At 36.6% G+C, this 22365-nt stretch overlaps 1 protein-coding gene and 1 long non-coding RNA gene across 2 annotated transcripts in view; one reads left to right on the forward strand and one right to left on the reverse strand.

The window, feature by feature from the left end:
* The first annotated feature begins 2557 nt into the window (after nucleotides 1-2557).
* Nucleotides 2558-4580, forward strand: LOC141293793 (uncharacterized). Its single transcript, XR_012340820.1, has 2 exons — nucleotides 2558-3430; nucleotides 3545-4580. It is a non-coding gene; the product is annotated as an uncharacterized lncRNA (long non-coding RNA).
* A 3768-nt stretch (nucleotides 4581-8348) lies between these two features.
* Nucleotides 8349-22365, reverse strand: part of LOC141293518 (isoleucine--tRNA ligase, cytoplasmic-like) — a 96334-nt gene continuing 82317 nt past the window's right edge. The window contains exons 27-33 of the mRNA XM_073825548.1: nucleotides 22128-22240; nucleotides 21926-22021; nucleotides 15902-16078; nucleotides 11990-12110; nucleotides 11656-11781; nucleotides 10788-10931; nucleotides 8349-8542 (exon numbers count right to left, since the gene is read on the reverse strand). Of these exons, the coding sequence (XP_073681649.1) occupies nucleotides 8349-8542; nucleotides 10788-10931; nucleotides 11656-11781; nucleotides 11990-12110; nucleotides 15902-16078; nucleotides 21926-22021; nucleotides 22128-22240 (971 nt within the window). The remainder of the gene's footprint in view (nucleotides 8543-10787; nucleotides 10932-11655; nucleotides 11782-11989; nucleotides 12111-15901; nucleotides 16079-21925; nucleotides 22022-22127; nucleotides 22241-22365) is intronic.

A 22365-nucleotide genomic window follows, 5' to 3' on the forward strand; every position in this document is an offset into this window, starting at 1 on the left:
TATCTCTGATAATCCCGGGCTACTATGCTCACTCAGGTTTATTTATGCATTAAACTCGTGTTTATGCATTTTTATCAGTATTATCAGTATTATTTTATGTTTTTGATAACAGCAGATTCTGAACAACAACGTTAAAAAAGCTTATTTATTCAAGTGATCATTAATGTACATTTTATTTTCATTTTACAGTTTTGCCAATGCTTAGACATTTTTAAACAACTTTATACATCGTTACATTCCAGTATGTCCACCCTGATGTTTCACCACAGCCGGAAGAACTTTAAACAGTCTGTTTATGTACTTGTTGCATGCCACTGCTGTAAGTTCCTCAAACCAGAATTTATTTATGGCATCAATTAAGTCAGACTTTGTAGTTGGTTTTGCTACTTTTCGAATATAATCTTTCAGAGCATGCCACACCATTTCAATGGGATTCATGTCGGGGGATTCGGCGGGAGTCTTCACCCAGTTTACACCCTGTTCAGCAATGAGTCTGCCTGCAGCAGTGTGCTTCGGGTCATTGTCCTGGAAAAAACGGTGATGTGCTCCGAAGTTTTCCCTAATGTATGGGGCAGCAGTTTCTGTTACAATAGCATTTTCAAAGAAAGACCGGTCCATTATGCCTTCGAAGATTGCAATCGGTCCCGGACCCAGTCTGGATATTGCTCCCCAAACATGAACTTTTAGCGGGTGCTTTGGCTTTGGTTTAGACACGTGTCTCCCACTTCTACGAAATGACATGGTGGCAAAGCGGTCCAAAGCCACTGTTGTTTCATCAGTGAAAATTACATCGTGAAATGACTCCTTCTCAGCAATCCATTTTTGGGCTTGTTGGAGACGTAACTCTTTATTTTTGTCTCTGATCATGGGACAATGTTGAGTTTTCCCATACTTCCACCCAAGCTTTTGCCTTATCCTCCGAATGGATCGCTCGCTTATTTCCACTCCGCTGTCACGCCATAGCTGTTTTTTCACGGAACATGACACCAGTTCATCATTCTGATGAGTGATATTCTCTATGGATAGGACAATGTCTCTAAAATCAAGGGCAAAACAGAAAATAGTTAAACATTTGACAGTTTATGCATAACCACCACTTAGCATTAACCGGTATTTAGGCCAGTGTTTGTGTTCGCGTCATGCAGTGGGTAACTTACTCCGTTATTTTGCGAGGATTACGTTTGTGTGATGATCTTTCTTTGTAGTGTCTCCGGATAGTGCTCAATGTAGCGTGTACACCAATGGATTTCAGATGTCGGGATATTTCTTGAGTAGAACTTCCAGCAGACCTCATCACCCTGATGTCTTGGGAATGCAGCTTGCTGATTTTGGTCATTTTGAGATGACTTTACAGATGGATGGACTGTATATATTCGTACAGTGTGTCAGGGGTGTGGACACTAATGTTTTGTGATAAGAGGGTGTATCATAGGTGGAGCGTGTGAGGAAAGCTTTCCCCTTTTCCCTGGCATGCATTTGAATGCTGAATCCGCAATTAAACCGAATGCTACACAGTTGGACCCCCCCAAAAACAGTCTCAATAAAATGTTGATTACAAGGCAAAACAGGCAGCATTCACCCCCCATCCCCATTCGGCTATTCATAAACATTTCGCTCTTTATACTGCCGCTGATCGCCTCATTAACTGCTACTTTTAAAATAACTGAAAAAAACAAATAGTTCCCACTTCCCTTTGTGTCGAAATTGACACGGCTCATGGCTAGTGTTTGCATATTTCTTTCTATTGTGCAACCAGATTAGTGTTATATACTGTGCTGATAGTTCTGATCATTTTTATTTTTTTTTTATCGGACAATGCAACCTGAACTTTAAATTCAAAGTAGCCTAAAATAGCTGGATCTGCCAGTCTCAACTCCCGTTTACTCCACCGCCATCTAACAGCATTTTCACACCAGTGATACTAAATATTCTTGCAAACTGTCTAAACTTCAATATACAGTACATGAAGACACTAGAGGTTTTGCGATGTACACTGCATGAAAAAAGTGGTTTTCGTCATTTAACGACACTGTGAATTGTCGCAGAAGTTTCAGGTTAATGGCTGTTCACAGGAATGCGCAGTTAGCACAGATAATTGTAGGGAACTGCCAAAAATTGATGTGGAAGGCTTAGCACCTGACACCCCCCATGATTCATGTCACCTTGGCCTCGGTGTAGCTTTTATATGTAAATGATTACTGGAGCTATACAAATGCAAACCAGGGGAAGGGGGGTGGCTTGAGACTCACTGATCTAGAGCTGGCTAACTGTAGCCTTCTTTGACTCAACTACACATAACACCGCGACATGCAATAAAATTATATTTTTCATGTGAAACAGTTTTTTAAACAGATATCATTTAATATTTTTAAAGTGTATATTAACATTTGTGTGTACACATTTTGTTCTATATTTTGTTCTTGAACTATATTTTCTCTATTTTCATCTATCTATCTATCTATCTATCTATCTATCTATCTATCTATCTATCTATCTATCTATCTATCTATCTATCTATCTATCTATATACGCGCACGCACGCACACAGATGAAAATATATAGAAAATATAGTTGTTGGTATATCGATATTTTCAAGACAAATATAACAACAACTACATTTTCTTTTCATTAATGAAAGCCAAGTCAGGCCAAGCAAATTACAGAACAAAATATATTTTTATTGTATACAATTTACAAATAGTAAAGCAAATGATCACTTAACAAATATTAGAACATTTTAGACCTCAACCACTGTACATAGTGGCATGACTATAGTCACTTTTTCTGTTGTTGTACTTAATTGCACCGTGGATGTATTTGACACACATCGTCCAGCAATGCGCTCAACAGGGAGAAATGATGCACTGTATTGTTATCGCCATTGCAAGCAGCGAATAAAATCTAAACAGTGACGTAAAAATGAAAGCAGCAAGCAAATTACAAGAAAGCAGAACGTCTTCATCTATATGTTTTGGATTCCGCGCTTTGATTCAGGACCTAGTCTGTGATTGGACAAATCGTCGACGTCACGTTCATGAACTCGTCCGTGATTGGACAAATCGACCACGTCACGTTCATGCCGCCCATGCCGTTTTACGGTCTTTTAAATCGGCTGCAAGTGAGCAACTGATAAAATAGACCTATTAACAAATTGTCACTGTGTGCATTTGTATTAACTGTGCGAGAAAGAAATGGAGGCCACAGCATTTTATTCAAAAAGGAGCGCTCCCACTTGTAGTAGCAAGCGAAAGGTATGTAGTCTATAATGTATTTTGGCCTAACGCTGCCTTAAATTTTTTGGTACATTCAGATGTTTGTTGTGTGCTAACCATCATACATATTGTCTCAATAGCATTCTGGCAAGGAGAACAAGCAGAGTCCACAGACCAAAAATAAAACAGGGACTACCCGGCTTGTAAAAAAGAAATCGGTGGGTATTTGATAAGTTATTTTTATGTAAGCAGCCCCATGTGCAGCAGCCTCATATACCTATCTGCGGTGTGAACATCATATTCAAAACTAATTTTAATGCTACCATCTACAGGCTGTTCTAATTGAACGTAGATGTCCTGCTGCAGTCACTGTTTCCAAGGAACAGATGTCTGAATTCACAAGAAGGCTTCTGAATTTAGAGGCACGGATTGGTTTGTTGGAGGCGCGTTTCAGTGAGAAAACTCATCCTTCGACAGCGGATCAATCCACATCCACAGACATTTCTGCCAATGTTCCTTCAACGTCGGCGGATACTCCAATGGACTGCCAACAGCCTTTTGAGATGTGGTCATCTCCTCAGTCTGCTCGCGAAGACCATTCGCTGTCAGCGCACCTGGTTGATGCTGATTTCGGTGTTCCTGCTGCAGCCTCTACACCACTGACTGTCCGGACGCTCAACCTACAAACCAGCCCAGATCATTCGTTAGCGGGCTCAACATCAGAAGGATTAACCAACAACCCAGTGGTGACGAATCCGATGCTCCATAATGAAAATTCGCCGAATCAAGATTATTCACGGGTTTCTCCTTCCATCATGACATCATTCCATTTGAGATTGCCTGAAACACCAACAAACACCTCCCATTCTCATCACCATCATCGTATTCGCCGGTCTCTCATGCAGGGAGTAATCCTTCCAGATGTACATTTAAATCATGTTTCAGTAGAGACCGAGAATAAACTGTATCTGGAATCAACAGGACCAGACGGGAAACCAAGGGCAGATCGTTTCGCTGTTCTTTTGTTTAAAAGGTTAATTCCCCTCAACCTTTATCAGAACTGGGCAGGTTCTGTTAACTTTGACGGCTCCAGGGGGAAAAATGCACTACCCAACAACCTTCGTCAAGCACTTTCAGATGCTGTTGGTCGGAGATTCAACCCCGCAGTTCGTGACTGGAAGCTGATAAGAGACAGACTTAACGAACTTCTCCGAAATAGAAGAACAACTTTTCCACTTTTTTAAAAAGTAAAAAGTAAAAAAATATATATGTTTAAAAACTTGCAGAACTCACTGGAGCACTTGTGATACTGAACAATTGTATCCATTGTCAGTCACATAATAAAAGCCTTATTGTTTTGAAAAATGATCCTTCTGTTTATTTGTTGACATTATTTTTAATATTAGGATTATAATACTAGGGTATAGTACTTACATTGACATTAGGCCAAATCTAAATGGTTCCCTTTCCTTTTATGTATTAAAAAAAAAAAAAAACTTCATTGGGCAGCGCGACATCATAATGTACAGCACAAAATGAAATAAAAGGAAATACTACTACTACTCACAATAATACATCAAATAATTTTTTTACACTCTAAACTATAGTTTATATTTCTCCTCTTGCACAAATCAATAAAATCAAGTGTATCTAAAATTGTATAAATGGTATGAAAAAGACGAGCTACCTCTCAAACATGTAAATCTTCATTTGCTGTGGCTTTAAAATATTGAATTTTATAATGTATTTTGTAATTTTGTACTTGCTATTTATTGTTATTTTTAAATTAATTATTTTGATTGCTCAGTGTTTGCGCGCCCTGTAATAAATTGTTTAGTCGGCGTATAACACAGCATGTGATGGAGTGCCTCGTCTTATTAGTTTTTGTTAATAAATGCTATATAAGTTAGTTTTATTTTATTTTTGTTATGCTGTTTAATTAAAAATAACAAATCCATCTTTTAAGAATTTGTTTTAATCTTAAAATTGATAGGTGTAGCCAATATGTAAGCAAAACCAAGATCATGAATTCAAAAGTAAAAGTGAAAAGCATCCTAGACATTACAATAGCGGAAATCCCGTTCACAAAATTAAAATAACTAGGCCTACTAACAAATATGCACAAAAGGGGGTTGAATGTTAAATACGTTTCCATAAAACAATACATTATGATAACAGACAAACTATTTATCAACAATGAGCTTTGATTAAGCCCATGTTGAAGAAACAAATAAATAAATAAAAATGAAACTAAAGCGCGACCAACTGAGAGCGTTATGCCGCGTTCCAGGCAACCCGTTACCCGTGTTTTTCCAAACTTCTACCAGTGAAAGTGCACTGGAACGGCAGTTAAAACCGTGAATTCCCACCCGTGAACTCGTACTAGATCGACGCACTCCCAGTTCCCAGTTCTGACATGACTTAGCCCAAGAAACAACAATAAAGGGGTGCGGTGTTTATGCAAGTGGCACACGGTGGAAAAATAGAGTAATATTTAGGACAATTTAACGTTGCAATCAAATTATTAATACTATAAAAATAATAAATTCTTGGCGTGACTTGCTTGGAACGCTACAAAGTTCTTTGAAGACGTGATTTACGAGCTCAAAAACCTGCCTGGAGCGCAGCATTTGTGTATCCTGTCACAAAATATGGCGAAAAATCCTACACAAGGGGAATAGTGTGATTAAGGTGTGTACATGTCTTCCATAATGCGACTAAAATAGGAATACTCCACCTGTCTTAATTCGATTTGTGTTTACTCAAAATATGACTTTAGTCGGATTAAATTAATTAAAATATATCATTTTACATGGTTACTTCTTAATCAGAGTATTTAATCGCGTTAAAATCGGAATATTGTTGTCCATGTAAACGTACTTACTGTCGAGTATAAAACTTTTTTCGCAGTACATCCATTATATTTCCATGTTACACTTTTAAGACGTATAGCCCTGCATTTTAATCCGTCAAAGATCAAATGCGGGCTAAAATTATGTTTTAACATTCAGTGGTGATTAAAAAAAAACTTGCAGCGCTGGTGGAAACACGGTCCTGTCAGCAGCATTGAGCGCACGTTCAGCACAGCTTGGAAGGGTTCCTTGTTTAAAGCTTGCCACAAAACACTGGAACAAGTAAATACCTTGACTGTCAAACAGTAAGGAGATATTTTAATTATTTATTTAGAAACTACTGTTTTCTGAGTCAGTGATGATGCAGTTAACAGTCCTCCTCAAATCCTCGTTTTTTTTCGTTAAGTAGTAATTTAAGTCTTTCTACATATTTATTTATCATGTCTGACAAAAAATAGTGGTTACATATTTTCCACTGAAAAAAATGTAACTGATCGAGCTTGATCCTTCATGTCCTAAAAATGTGTTTTGCACTCTCCGCACAAACGATTGGCACCTAATAGCACACATTTATATCTCTTAGTATTTAAATCTTTTGTTTTACATCTATGGATTTTATTTTAGCCAATTCGTGATTTGAGAAGGCAAATTGAAAAACAGAGTAGGTAAACTCACTGTCTGCCGCTTGGTCTTTAAGAAACAAAAAGCTTACGTTTAACGAACAAAAATGCTCCAAACTTTTTTTTTCTAAATTACCTTAATAAAAAAGAAACGAAATTATAAATACTTTGCCGTTACATACAGAATGAAATACAGACGTAAATACTGTCCAAATATCCCTCTTTGTGCAGGGTTTGGCTACAGAATGTTGTTCCTTGCGCCACCTGGTGGATATTGTATGAAGTGCAACCACGTTGTAAAAAAATCTAAAAAAGCCGCTGCGGCATGACGCGTGGCCTCGCGTGCCGAATTGCAGGCTGCCGCGTGAAAATAGACGCATTTTTAATGGCCAGATCTGTAAGTGAAACGGCATCAAATGTATGCGTTTTGTTGGCAATGGGAGCGCTCATCAATCTTCGTAAAGCTGTATCTTTCTTTTGCAAGTATGATAAAACTAAAGACTTTCTGGAGATATGAAGGATGCAGTGCTACTCTATAGGTAAGATTAACATGAGATTGGATGAAACTGAAATGTGTGTTATATTTAATTAATTTTTTTATGTATTAAATAACTTATTATGCATTAAGTATTTTTCACCAAATATTGCTAAACATATTGCTGTGTATTATATAATTTTTCTGTTTCCTTAACGTTCATCCAGTAATTTTAAAGCTGATATTGTATCTGTAATTAAATCTCATTTACCTTCACAGAAATGCTGTTTTGAATTCACAATAAACAATACTATTAGTTCACTTGTATGGCTCAAATATATATATATATATATTGTGTGTGTGGTTTATTGTATATGTGAAGACTTTTGTCTAGTATCTGAATATTCGCTTAAATGATGGATGCTGCTGTCAGATACGGTGATTGTGTATCGTGTATCATTCATATATTTGTTCTGCATTACTGACTGTTTACTTGAAGCTTAAAAACAACTTTCCTTTCAGCCCAGTTCTTCTTCATTTTCAGACAGTTTAGGGCATAACAATTTCTGATTGATGAAATCAAACTGCTCTATTTTTTGTTTCCAGTCTCATTTCACTCAAAAATAGCTCACATATGTAAGATGATGAGCTTTACTAACTTCTTTAAGGGATAATTCACCCATTTAAAATTCTGTCATTAATTACTCATCCTCTTGTTGTTTTAAACCCGTAAGACTTTTGCTCATCTTAAGAACGCAAATTAAGATACTTTTGATAAAACTTGAGAGCTTGCTGACCATCCATCTCTTTTAGCTCATCGTCTGTATATTCTGGTTTAAATAAGTAAGGCTGAGTCATCCTCTCTGTTGAAATCTTAAACATGTTTATAAAGACTGTCCAGAATGCATCTTATTATATATTTTTGTTTTCTTTGCACACAAAAAGTATTCTCATAGTTTCATAACATTACGGTTGAACCACTGATGTCACATGGACTATTTTAATGATGCCCTTACTACCTTTTTGGGCCTTGAACATGTCAGTTGCATTGCTGTCTATGCAGGGTCAGAAAGCTCTTGGATTTCTTAAAAAATATCTTAATTAGTTTTCTGAAGATGAACGAAGGACTTCCAGGTTTGTTGCTGGTATGTTGAATGCACTGAGACTTTAGTGAATCTCCTGCTCTGGATTAAAGTACACATTGTACTGATCCAGTGGTGTGTTCCTCACCTTCTGTAAGATCTTCATTCATGTAAAGCATCAGTTTCCTTCCTCTCAGGCCGAAGACTTTAGCCGTTTCATGCAGCAGATCAGGGAACTGTAAGGCGTTTTTCCCCTCTGGGTTCATTAAGAGCAGTGTGGCCACGTCTCCAGTCTGACACTCTACGGGACAAACACACACAAGCCTGAAAAACACACACTACTGCCCCAATTACAACAACAACAACAAAATGCTTAAATTAGTTTTAAAAACAGATTGACTGCAGTGCAAAAACACAGAAAACAGCAATCGTAGTTGTGAAACATTAGCTTTAAGACTGAACAGCACAGCTCAAAACGAACAAAGGCCCAATCTGTAAAATGTCATCCTAATATGGCTAGCACTCATTTACCAGCAAATCAGTTTTGACTGCTGGGTTAGTGTTATATAATCTTATTAATATTCATAAGCCAGGTTTATAATGTGTCCCACCCACTTTTCAGATCATTCAACCTGCTCTGATCAAACGCAATGAAAAACATCCTCTTGATCAAGGTGGTGATGAGATCTTTCTTCAGGACACGTGATAAATGTTTTAAAATAGATCATTTTCACAATCTGAAGAATGTGCCCCAACTGAATCAGCTAGGAACAATATGTACTGTATGAACAGCTACATTCAAAAAGAGCATCCAAAATGAAATAAAAGATCATTTGTGACCAGTGTTATTTTGGTATCACTGTCATACTTTTATAGTTTTTACTAATATTTTGAATTAGTTTTTAATTGCTATTTCTAGAGTTGTTTCAGTTAGTTTAAAAAAAAAAAAAAAAAAACATTTCAGTGGATATTTCAGCTAGTTAACAAGGCAACATTTCACATTTTCATTTAGTTTACCCTAGTAAAAAAAGTATCAGATTTAAAATGCATTTATTTTGTACTAAGTATAGTTCAAGTCTATTAATATAACTACTGACATATCGCTCAGGACTTACTGATATAAAAATTGTAATTAAATTTTATTTGGAGTACTACTTGTGCACAATGCACATTTCTTAATATTAGGCCTGAAATATGTTTTAATGTCACCATTGATGAAGACTGTACGATTTTTAAACAATATTGACCTTTAAATGTAAAATATTTAAAGTGTACTTAAGTATATTTGATTGTTCCAAAGTGGAACTATTGGAAGTATACTTTAAGTATATCTTTAGTTGGACGTCAGCACTACTTCCGCACAATTAAAGGGCATGAAGTACAAAATTAGTTGTTTCAATTTAGCAGACTTTAAATATACCAATTTAGTATACCAAAAGTACAGTGTATTTGTAGTATACTTAGCATAAATAAATGTAAATTCATTTAAATTTTAGCATATTTATTTTTCACTAGGGTAACTACAACTAAAACTAAAATAAACATTAATTAAAACTACATACACATTTAAAACAAAAACTAAGAAAAACAAACAAAAACACAACAAAGCTAACATGAAAGCAGAAAAATATACAAAATAAAATGCTTTATTTTTTTTTTTACTTACTTTTTTATTAATTTTGTTGTGTGTTTTTGTCATTTTACTATATATTGTTAAATGTGACCCTGGACCACAAAACCAAATAAAAAAAAAAAAAAAATCAATTTATACACCATTTGAAAGCTGAATAAATAAGCTTTACATTAATGTATGGTTTAGATAGAATCTGAGGGTGCAAAAAAAAAAAAATCCAAATATTGAGAACATTGTTCTTAGCAATGCATATTACTAATTAAAAATTAAGTTTTGATATCTTTATGGTAGGAAATGTACAAAATATCTTTATGGAACATGATCTTTACTTAATATCCTAATGATTTTTTGGCAAAAATCTATTATTTTCGACCTATACAATGTATTTTTTGCTATTGCTACAAATATACCTGTGCTACTTACGACTGGTTTTGTGATCCAGAGTCACAAATGTCTAAATGGTTTTTATTAATTTTCTATTTTTACATCATGTTAAACTAAATTACAATGAGAAATGAAAAAACTTTTTTTTTGGTTTGAGTTAACTATAGTATGTATTTTTTTTTTTCATTTCATTTAATTTAGAAAAAAAAAAAAATTAATCAATACTTACTTATGTCTTGAATGAATTACATACAATCAGCTTTTCTTTTGCAATCTAGGACACATTTTTCTCTTAGAATATAAAAATGAATCATTTGATTGTCTTTTTTTATGTGATTAGGCCAAAGTGAGGTAATCATATGACACTGTGCAGTATCTTTATTGTAGATCCTCTGACAGACTAACTGAGGTCTCCATAGGGGTAGAACAAGGTTACAGTCTGTGTGAGTGTGTGTGTGAGAGAGTGAGTATGATACTGCTCACTCAGTGGAACAAGAACAAATGGCATGACTGAAGAGTAAAAACTCACCTGCTGGACTGGCGTTCATGAGTTGCAGGTTGACATATGGACACAGCAGAGAGTCTGAGCTGCTCACGTCCGCAGGACTCGAACCCGAGGTCACCGTCAGCGTTTGCCCGCTCAGGGACATCAGGTCAGTCTGGGCATTCAGCACTGAAAGACACAAACACAAGTATAACTGAAAGTGTGTTTCTAGCACCTTCAGAGGATGAGTTTCATGTTTGCCCTTCCAACTGTTTTAAGAAATCTAAATGACCAGCACTTCACTATGAAGTCAATACTGAAACTATACAAAGTAAGAGTCTTACAGTCTTATAATACTAGAGTACCAACTCAATTCAGCTGCATTCAAACCTGTCTGCTTATGTTAAATCTGAAAAGCACTTCAAATTACTCAAATGTTGGTATCGTGACACTCTCTACAAGTGTGGAAAAATTCAGATGAAGAGAATGCACACTAAATACCAAACACACATAGACAACTAAACACTGACCAGTTCATGAATCAGTGACCTGATTAAAAACACACTCAACTGCTTGACTAAAATCCAAACAAGAATGGATGGCCAAATAAATAAACCCTGGCACACAAGGGTTCAGCTGACCTAACTGAAACCATGCCATTATTCCTAATTATTAACAAAAAAAAATCATAAGCTGAATATGAGTGCACTAACTTAATAAAAAAAAAAAACATGGCTTCCACATTTGTGGAATCTGTACATACACTGAGTCAAAACTGCTAGTTACTGTGCTATATCAGTATACTGGTCACTCAAAACATGTCACTGAAAACCCAATATCAGTACCACTAACATAACCACCAAACCATTCTGGAAGTTTTTGTCCAAAGTCTGAACCTTGAGCCAGATCTCACCTGTCTTCCCATGAAATATGGTCACAGGTGCACCGTTGAGTCCAAAAACACTGCAGCAAACCGTCTTGAGCCGCTCCACGTCCAGTATGTTATCACCTTTTGGATTCTCCAGCAGAACTACGCCCTCTGAGAGAAACATGAATGGAGATAAGTAAACATGGCTCTGAATGAGAACAACATGTGTTTACAGCGCAGACAGTGGAGCAGAACCACACTCTATTACATGTGTCCTTTTCGTCACTTCACTAAAAACAAAGGTACGTCAATGCTTACAAAAGCATTCGCTCACAAAAGGTCACTTGTAATTGTGTCTTAACTAAAGCCGTTGACGTACCTTGCTGTTTGTCCTTGAGCGTGACTCTGAGGTTGACGTAAGCGCAAGCTGCAGTGGTCAGAGGGGCTCTGGAGACGGCAGCCCCTCGCACGATAGTTAAGTCCAGATCCGAGCCTTTCAGCTGTCACACAACAGAAACTATTACAACCCTGATCGAGAATATCTTTTTAAAGATGTCTTTAAAACAAATCTTTGTCAAACATTTTTAAAAGACACAACACGATATGCATGGAGGGATAGTTCACCCAAAAATAAAAATACAAATGTCAATTTACTCACCCTCAGGACATTCAAGATGTTCAGCAAGACAGTAAAGAAGATTTTTATCTGAAACTGTGGTGCTTGGTGATTCATAAAATGCAACTCCACAACTACTTTAACTACTTAGAGGTAAAAAGTGTAAGGGAACACTAAATGAATATATTCTGTGGCTCCTGATGATGTACTGAGGTCTTATGAAGCAAAACAATCAGCCTGTGCAAGAAAAACTGAATATTATTTATAACATTATTACCTGTAATCCAGAGTCTCAGGCAATTGCTGGTTCAATTCACTAGTTTGTTTACGTAATCACATAATGACGTTTCATATATGCAATTATATTATTAAAGCACCCAAAAATGATGTGAACTGTGGATGTTTTGCATGTCTAAAGCATATAAAGTGAATAAACGTCTTCATCAGCTCACTTTTTTACATAATGAAAAAGCATAAACTTGTATTTGGCCCAAAGGTCACATATTGTACACCTTTCTGGAGGTTTATTTTAGCTGTTGATGCCCTTAAGAATATATATTTGTGGTGTAAGTGCCAAAAACCACTCAATATCTTTTTACAGCTCCTCTCTTAGGAGCTCTGTCAAGACCAGGTCATTTTTGGCCAGTTTAATTAATATTCAAAAGCCTCTCTTCTGATTGGCCTGTTTTTTGAGTGAAGCACGGCCAGGCCAACCACAGGTAACTAGTGTCATGTATGTTGTAGCCTGCTGTGGCTCGGTGATACTCAACAGGATGTTTCAGAATGGTAATTCATGTTTTTTTTCAAACACCAAATGCAGTAAGCTACATAACTATTGCTTTAGTAAAGTCCCTTTCACACTGCACGTTGATTCTGGAAAATTGCTGGAAAGTTGCCTTCTGTGTGAACGCAAACACGTCCCAGGATTGATTCTGGGAACGATCCTGGGTTGGGGACCTAGTAACATTGCCAGGATCAGTCCTGGAATGAGCACTGTGTGAACAAATGCCAGGACCAATGCCTTAAAGACTGCATTGTAGTGATAACTCTTCACGACGAAACAATATGTGCAAACTGGAATGAAGCAGCGATCAGGGAGCTCCTCACTATCTCTATCGTTCACCAGTTTAGTTTCAGTTTAGTGCAATGTACGTGTTGCATTACACGTCACATCCAAATGTCACATGTCTTTACAGGATCTTTACGGGTTGTGTGTAAAGCTCGCACGGATTCCTGAAAATCACTGTGTGAATGAACCAAATCAAACAATTCTGGAACAAATCATCGGACACATTATCCATTTCCGGAATCACTGTGTGAATGAACCAAATCAAACAATTCTGGAACAAATCATCGGACACATTATCCATTTCCGGAATCACTGTGTGAAAGAGGCTAAAGTTGACGTGCCACTGGTCTCGTATATTAATGTTGTTTAGAAGCCGGTGCAATGTAGTAGTTCCAGACATCCATCAAACAGCACTTTATCGAATTGTTTCCGTGTTGTTGTTGCTCAGCAATGGCATGGATGCGATGTTGTCTGGCGGTTTGGCAAAAGGAGGGTAGGATGGTGGTTGGTGCTCTGGGTGGTGCATTGGTAACATTGTTATGGAAGTCACAGTAGCTCGTGAAAAGGCACAGCTACTTTATTCAGGCTGTGTGCATTTTACTGTAGATTGACTGTTTTGAAATTAGTAGTTACATAGCTCCTAGACCTCAGTTATCATGAAAAAAGCCAGGAAATTTCAGTTTTGACAATATGGGAACTTTAAGTGCTCGCTTAATACATTTGCATATCAGTGGCTTGTCTGTCTTTGGTCCGAGTCAGAACTGTTTGCTCAGTTAAGTGACTGTTGGAGGAACTAGAGCACTCAAAATTCACTCATCAAAGAATCAGGTATGCTGGTATTTTACATCATTTTGAGTCAAAGGGACTGTCATGCGTGCAAAAGTGAGTTTGGATTGAGTTGTCAATCTGTGGTGATCAAGCTGCGAACTATTACGACAGTTCAGTCCGATTTGATGAACTGGTTCAAAAGAATGATTCGTTTGTGAAGCGGACGTCACTTCTGATTGATTGCCTGAGGCTCTGGATTAAATAATGTTCAGTTTCTTGCACAGGCTGATCATTTCGCTTCATAAGACCTCAATATATCACCAAGAACCAAGGGTACAAATTTTGTGTTTCTTGATATGCTTTTTTGACTATCAAAGTGGACCACAATTTCAGCTAACAATTTCTTTACTGTACTGACGGAAACAAGTCACCTACTATATCTTAGATGGCCTGAAATCATTTTTTTTTTAGGGTGAACTTTCCCTTTAACACATCTTTATTTAAAAAATACAGTACAGACCAAAAGAAGGTGTGTCCAAACCTTTGGTCTGTACTGTAGATATGAATTCAACTGAAAAACTTGTGAAAAAATATCTTTAGGTGGTCAAATAGCAAATAGTGGAGCTCTGCAGCCACCCACTGGTAAAAGTAATTTTTTTTTAGTTTTAAAATTGGATTTTCCAAAAGATGGGCAAAAATCTATGTAGACGAAACCATGTAAAAATTATCCATTTCATCCCCATGAATTAAAGTTAGAAATGTGGGTCTTTTATAAAGTGAATTTTACATAAAAAAGCAGTTTTTGTATAAAAACTCATTAAAAAAATATTTATTTATTAATTTATATATATTTAAAAAATATCACTAACCCACTGAAAACTGCACAAATGTAGAGTAAAAACTTTAATAAACAGAAAAATATACAGTACAGACCAAAAGTTTGGACACACCTTTTCATTCATTTGAATGAGAAGGTGTGTCCAAACTTTTGGTCTGTACTGTACATCTCAATTACTTTAGACTTTATATAGAGTTTATAATATGAGAGGGAAAAAAAATATTTGTTAATATGCTCAGATCAACTAATTGTCTTACTTACTCAGAAATAAGCTGAATTCAGTTGTGCAAATTGTGACAAACCCAAAAGTCCCAGTCATGCACTGATGCCAACTTCTTAGGGTTATTAAAAATAATTTATCAATGAGAAAAATCTTCCAAATGAAGATGAAGTTCAATTATTGGATTTGATTTGCACATGTACTAGCACGCATATTCAATGGTGGATTTAGTATCATTACTGATGTATAGAAGCTGGGATGGAACTGAAAATGTTGCTGTGGAAAGTAGTGAGTTTGCTGTGGACTGGCACTAAAAAGCTAACAAATTTCAGTAGCTGGAGACAATGTGATCCCCACACACGACATGCAGACAGAAATATGCTCATGGCCGCAAATTAAGAACTGGTTCCCTTGTTGTATTAAATTGTGGCCATGTTGTACAAATTCCTTCTCTTGTTTTTAGAATTACTATAATAATAATAATAATAATAATAATAATAATAATGTACTATAAATATAGTTGTCAATAAAGTTGATCAAAGTTGTTCTAAGACAAGAATGGGTATTGTTTTGGTTTTAGGACAACTTTGATGAAAGATTTTGATCCACTTCAAATGCTGACTCCTATATTAATAAACTACAGTGTATTACAGAGGTACCTCAAAATGCATGCAACACTGAGGAAAAAAGGGTGAGTTTTAAAGTAAATCAAAAGTATCTGGGCTTCTAGATAAACTCTAAACTGCTGATTCTTCACTTCATTTTCAATGAGTGTGTCACCTGAGTTTTCTCCTCGACGATCACACTGGCATTCTTGGCCACTGGATAGGGCTTGAGAGGAGCTTTAGTCGTGGCAAAGATGAAGTCTGTGTGTGCTTGGATGACTTTATCCAGGTATTCCCCTGCTGGCTGACTGCTGTAATACACGGTGATCTCATCTGATGGGACCAAATGACCCTGAGACGACATGTTTGACATGTTAAAGACACATATGCAGGAGTACAGTAACCCAAATTAAAACCACCCACTCAGTTGATATTATTCAACAATCACAGACACAAATCTCACCGTTTCAAATAATAATTCTAATAGACTATAACATAAACAACCCCTGGCAAAAATTATGGAATCACCACACTTAGAAGATATTCACCCTATTTTTTGACTTCATAGGAAATAAACGAATCACAGATATGACGCAAAACTATTTTGGTTTGATAATTAAACATTCTGGTTATGTGAAACATATCTCAAACAAATGAGATTAAAATCTTTTAATTAATGGAAAATGATTTTCCGTATCAAGTGCAGGATAAAATTATAGAATCATCAACCAAAAAGTTTGTACTTTGTTGCTCCTCCTCTGGCTTTTATGATGGCCTGAATTCTTTGGGGCATGGACTTCACTAATGAAAAACAATATGTGTATTATAATACACAAACTGAAGAAGTTTAAGTCTTTGGTTCTTCTAATTGTGATGATTTGGCTCACATTTAACAAAAACGCACCAATTCACTATCTCAACAAATTAGAATACTTCATAAGACCAATAATAATAAAAAAAAAAAACATTTTTTGTGAATTGTTGGCCTTCTGGAAAGTATGTTCATTTACTGTATATGTACTCAATACTTGGTAGAGGCTGATTTTGCTTTTATTACTGCCTAAATTCGGCGTGGCATGGAGGTGATCAGTCGGTGGCACTGCTGAGGTGGTATGGAAGCCCAGGCTTCTTTGACAGTGACCTTCAGCTCATCCGCATTTTTTGGTCTCTTGTTTCTCATTTTCCTCTTGACAATACTCCATAGATTCTCTATGGGGTTCAGGTCTGGTGAGTTTGGTGGCCAGTCAAGCACACCAACACCATGGTCATTTAACCAACTTTTGGTGTTTTTGGCAGTGTGGGCAGGTGCCAAATCCTGCTGGAAAATGAAATTAGCATCTTTAAAAAGCTGGTCAGCAGAAGGTAGAATAAAGTGCTTTAAAATTTCTTGGTAAACAGGTGCAGTGACTTTGGTTTTCAAAAACCAACACCAGCAGAAGACACTGCACCTCAAATCATCACAGACTGTGGAAACTTAACACTGGACTTCAAACAACTTGGGCTATGAGCTTCTCGACCCTTCCTCCAGACTCTAGGACCTTGGTTTCCAAATTAAATACAAAACTTGCTCTCATCTGAAAAGAGGACTTTGGATCACTGGGCAACAGTCCATTTCTTCTTCTCCTTAGCCCAGGTAAGACACCTCTGATGTTGTCTGTTTTTCAGGAGTGGCTTAACAAGAGGAATACGACAACTGTAGCCAAATTCCTTGACATGCGTGGTGGCTCTTGATGCCTTGACCCCAGCCTCAGTCCATTCCTTGTGAAGTTCACCCAAATTCTTGAATCGGTTTTGCTTGACAAGCCTCTCAAGGCTGCGGTTTTCTCGTTGGTTGTGCATCTTTTTCTTCCACACTTTTTCCTTCCACTCAACTTTCTGTTAATATGCTTGGATACAGCACTCAGTGAAAAGCCAGCTTCTTTAGCAATGAATGTTTGTGGCTTATCCTCCTTGTGAAGGTTGTCAATGACTGTCTTCTGGACAACTGTCAGATCAGCAGTCTTCCACAAGATTGTGTAGCTCAGTGAACCAAACTGAGAGACCACTTTGAAGGCTCAGGAAACCTTTGCAGGTCTTTTGATTCGATTAGCTGATTGGCATGCCACCATATTCTAATTTGTTGAGATGTGAATTGGTGGGTTTTCGTTAAATTTGATCCAAATCATCACAATTAAAAGAACCAAAGACTTAAACTACTTCAGTCTGTGTGTGCTGAATTTATTTAATACATTTATTTAATAATATTTGAATTGAATTACTGAAATAAATGAACTTTTCCATGACATTCAAATTTATTGAGATGCACCTGTATATTCCTGTGATCAAATCTGAATTTTTAGCCTTATTACTTTTCAGTGTCACATGATCCTTCAGAAATCATGCTATTATGCTGATTTGCTCAAGAAACATTTCTGATCATTATCAATGTTAAACACAGTTTTGACGCTTCATATTTTTGTGGAACCATGATCCATTTTATTTTTCAGGATTCTTTGATAAATAGAGATCTTTGAAAGAACAGCATTTATTTGAAACAGAAATCTTTTGTTAAATGATAAATGTATTTACGGTCAATTTTATTCAACTCAACACATCCAGAATAAAAGTGTTTATTTCTTACCCAAACTTTTGATGAACTCCTATGAAAAGTAAAAATACTATTTAGTTTGAACACTTGAGGTGGACTATCGCTGTTTTTCTGAAAGGTCAGCACCTCCTTGAGGTCTCTCGATGGTAAAGAACAGCTCATTTAATCTACCTTTAATGTACAGAGTAAAAACAGATGCGCACTGGGAAATGGCAGCAAGTGCTAATCATTTTCCCAAAGCAGACACTATGACAAAACAAACGGGCTTGTTGTGGAAAATACGGGCTGGGCATTCGGTACCTTTGAACTACGAGGGAAAAAAAAAACCCACAATGGCTTCTCCTTTTCCATGAACCTCGCTCACACTCCTGCCCCCTGGTTACCACCTCTCATCTCAGCAAACGCTGAAAAATTAATTCCCTCCCATGGAAAATTCCCTTAGATTTTTTCAGACTTTCAATAAGAGAGGAATTCGGGCCTGGCAGGCGTCCACATGCCCTTCCCCCTCACATATAGAGCCCAGTGGAAAAAACGTTTGTTTATTAAGAAAAAAAAAGAGGGACGAGAAAGGCGACGGGGGCGAGGGACAGAAATCCGTCTTATTTTACTGATTTACACACAACTTCAAAGTGCTGTTTGTCTTCAAGTGCACTCTGGGTAATTAAGCTTTATTAAGGCAGTGCTGTAAGACTGAACAGTTGCTCAACTCTGCAGAACTCTGGGTTGGAAAGATCATCCAACTAGCATCTCTCATGAGCCTGGGAAAAACAAGTGAGCTGGACCCGAGAGAGAGCAAAGACAAACACGCGATGGGAGGAGACGTCAGAGGTGTGGAAGCAGACGCCAGCTGCTTTAATTCACAAAACACACCGGTCTTCAACCTTCACCCAAATAACCACAACAGCTTTGGGACTGACTGAACGGTTCTCGGGAGGAAACTAGCCAGCACTGCAGCACTGGGGCTGAACAGCACAGATGAACGCTGCTTTAAATAAGATTCAGATAAGGTCAGATGTTAAGTCCCACCCAATCACAAACCACTGCTTGAGCTGAAGGTGATAAATATCCAGCCGTTTTTAAACAAACAGACTGCAAATCAACCGTCTTACACTACTGGTCAAAAGTTTGGAATAATTGTGATTTTCTATTGCTTTCGAGTTCGCTTCTGCTCACCAAGGCTGCATTTATTTATCAAAAAAATAAATAAATAAATAAATACAGCAAAAACAATAACATTGTAAAATATTACCTTTTCTTTCCTATGTGAATATGTTCTGAAATCCAGTGATCAAAGCCGATTTTTTAGCATCATAACTGCAGTGTAACATGATCCTTCAGAAATCATTATAATCATACTTATCATACTAATTCCTTACAGTTGCATTAAATCGAGACATTCTTTTAAATAAATGCTGTTCTTTTGGATTATCTATTCATCAAAGAGTCCAGCAAAATAAAAATGTTTCATGGTTTCCACAAAAATATCTGGCTGCACAACTGTTTTTAACATTGATAATCATCAGAAAAGTTTCTTGAACAGCAAATCAGCATATTAGAATGATTTCTGAAGAATCATGTGATACTGAAGACTGGAGAAATTATGCTGAAAACACAGCTTTGATCACAGGAATAAATTATATTTTACTATACACTACCAATCAAAAGTTTTTGAACAGTAAGATTTTCATTGTTTTTTTGTTTTTTTTAATGTTTAAGTCTCTTCTGCTCACCAAGCATGAATTTATTTGATCCAAAATACAGCAAAAACAGCAAAATTTAACATAACCGTTTTCTATTCGAATGATTCTTCAGAAATCATTCTAATATTCTGATTTGCAGCTCATTAAACATTTATCATTATTATTATTATGTTGAAAACAGCTGAGTAGATTTTTTTCAGGTTTCTTCGATGAATAGAAAGTTCAGAATAACATTATTCTTTTGTAACATTATAACATATAATATTTTGATCAATTAAAAGCATCCTTGCTAAATAAAAGTATTAATTTAAAAAAAAAGTAATAATCATTTTAAAAGTCTTCAGGCCAGGACTCTTACCAAACATGTGAAGTCTAGTGCAGATTAGACATGTTTAGCATGCATGTTTAGGTTAGTTTAAAACAAATCATTTCCTGTTGCCAGCAGGTGGCACTATGATTAAAACAAAATACTTGCCTTTAGATGTGTTCAGGCCAGGACTCTTATCAAACAGGTAAAGTTTGGGGCAGATTGGACATTGTATGGATGAGTGACAACAACTTTCTTTTCCATGGCGAAATATCAAAATTTGTCAGACTGTTTCGGACACGCTCTTTAACGAAAACCCAAGATCTTCTCAGTTTAACATTGCAAAGGCCTTTAGATTAGACTCACCAAATATAATGCTGATTAGAATGTAAAACATGCCACTTCCTGTTGCCAGGAGGAGGCACTATGGCTATAACAGAATATGGTTATGGGCATGTGTTCGAGACAGGACTCTTATCAAACATATAAAGTTTGGGGCAGATCGGACATTGCATGTCTAAATTATAACAACTTCCTGTTTTATGGTGAAACATCGAAGTTTGTCAGGCCGCCACGGACACGCCCTTCAACGAAAACTCTAGATCTTCACAATTTAACGTTGTAAAGGTCTTTAGATTAGACTGACCAAATTTGGTGTTGATCTGTTTAAATCTCTAGGAGTTTGTTTAAATACCAGGCCTGAAAACGACTTCCTGTTGGGTTTTGGACTTCGTACCGTGAGACTTTTTTGTAGGTACTGGTGTGATATATGCGTTTACAGAATTTCGTACATGTATGTGAAACATATCTCGGGGGCACTTGAAATTTTTAATAGGTGGCGCTATTGAGCCATTTTGCCACAGCCATTTCTGAAACCCATACGTGACCCTGGACTACAAAACCAGTCATAAGGGTCATTTTTTTAAGATTGAGATTTATACTTAATCTGAAAGCTGAATAAAACTTTCCACTAATGTATGGTTTGTTAGGATAGGACAATATTTGGCCGAGATACAACTATTTGAAAATCGGGAAAATCTGAGGGTGCAAAAAAATCTGAATATTGAGGAAATCGCCTTTAAAGTTGTCCAAATGAAGTTCTGAGCAATGCATATTACTAATCAAAGATAAGTTTTGATATGTTTATGGTGGGAAATTTATAAGATATCTTTATGGAACATGATCTTTACTTAATATCCTAATGATTTTTGGCATAAAAGAAAAATCGATCATTTTGAGCCATACAATGCATTTTTGGCTGTTGCTACAAATATACCTGTGCTACTTAAGACTGGTTTTGTGGTCCAGGGTCACATATTAGATGTAATTTTTCACCATTTCTAGCACGTGTGCAAAGTTTCATGAGTTTTCAAGCATGTTTAGGCCCTCAAAAAAATCTTACAAATCTTACTGTTCAAAAACTTTTGACTGGAAGTGTATATTCACATAGAAAACAGCTGTTTCACAATATGACTGTTTTACTGTATTTTTAATCAAATAAATGCAGCCTTGGTGAGCAGAAGATGCTTCTTTCAAAAACATGAAATCATCTTAACTCCAAACTGTTGAACAGTGTACTTCAACAGGTTTTCTGCCAATTGTTACCTTCTTGCGTAGTTTCTGAATGCGATTGATGACTTCACGGGCCACACCTTCATCCACCATGGACTGATCCGGGGTGACATCAAGAAGAACCAGCACCTATGAAAAAAAAAAACAAAAAACAAAAACATGTCTATTCTGATCACATCATGATAGGAGCATGTGGATTTAGACAGTGAGTGCAGAATGAGTGTAGAATGAGCACCTGAGCATCTGAATGCGCCTCATACTGGGACGGGGTTCCTGAGGTCTGATCGAAGGTGTACATCAGACGCAGGTCATCCTCATGCAGCTCATGACCATCCACAATTATGGTTCCTGCAGAGGAAATATCAGCCATGAGATGGGCTCACAGACATGATGGGACAAGCAGCCTGCTATCAAAAAATTGTTTTAAGACAGCTATTTCTATATGTTGCTTTATTTAGTGTGTTAGTAGGAAA

The sequence above is a fragment of the Garra rufa genome, chromosome 20 (genome assembly GCF_049309525.1).
Source record: "Garra rufa chromosome 20, GarRuf1.0, whole genome shotgun sequence".
NCBI lineage: Eukaryota > Metazoa > Chordata > Actinopteri > Cypriniformes > Cyprinidae > Garra > Garra rufa.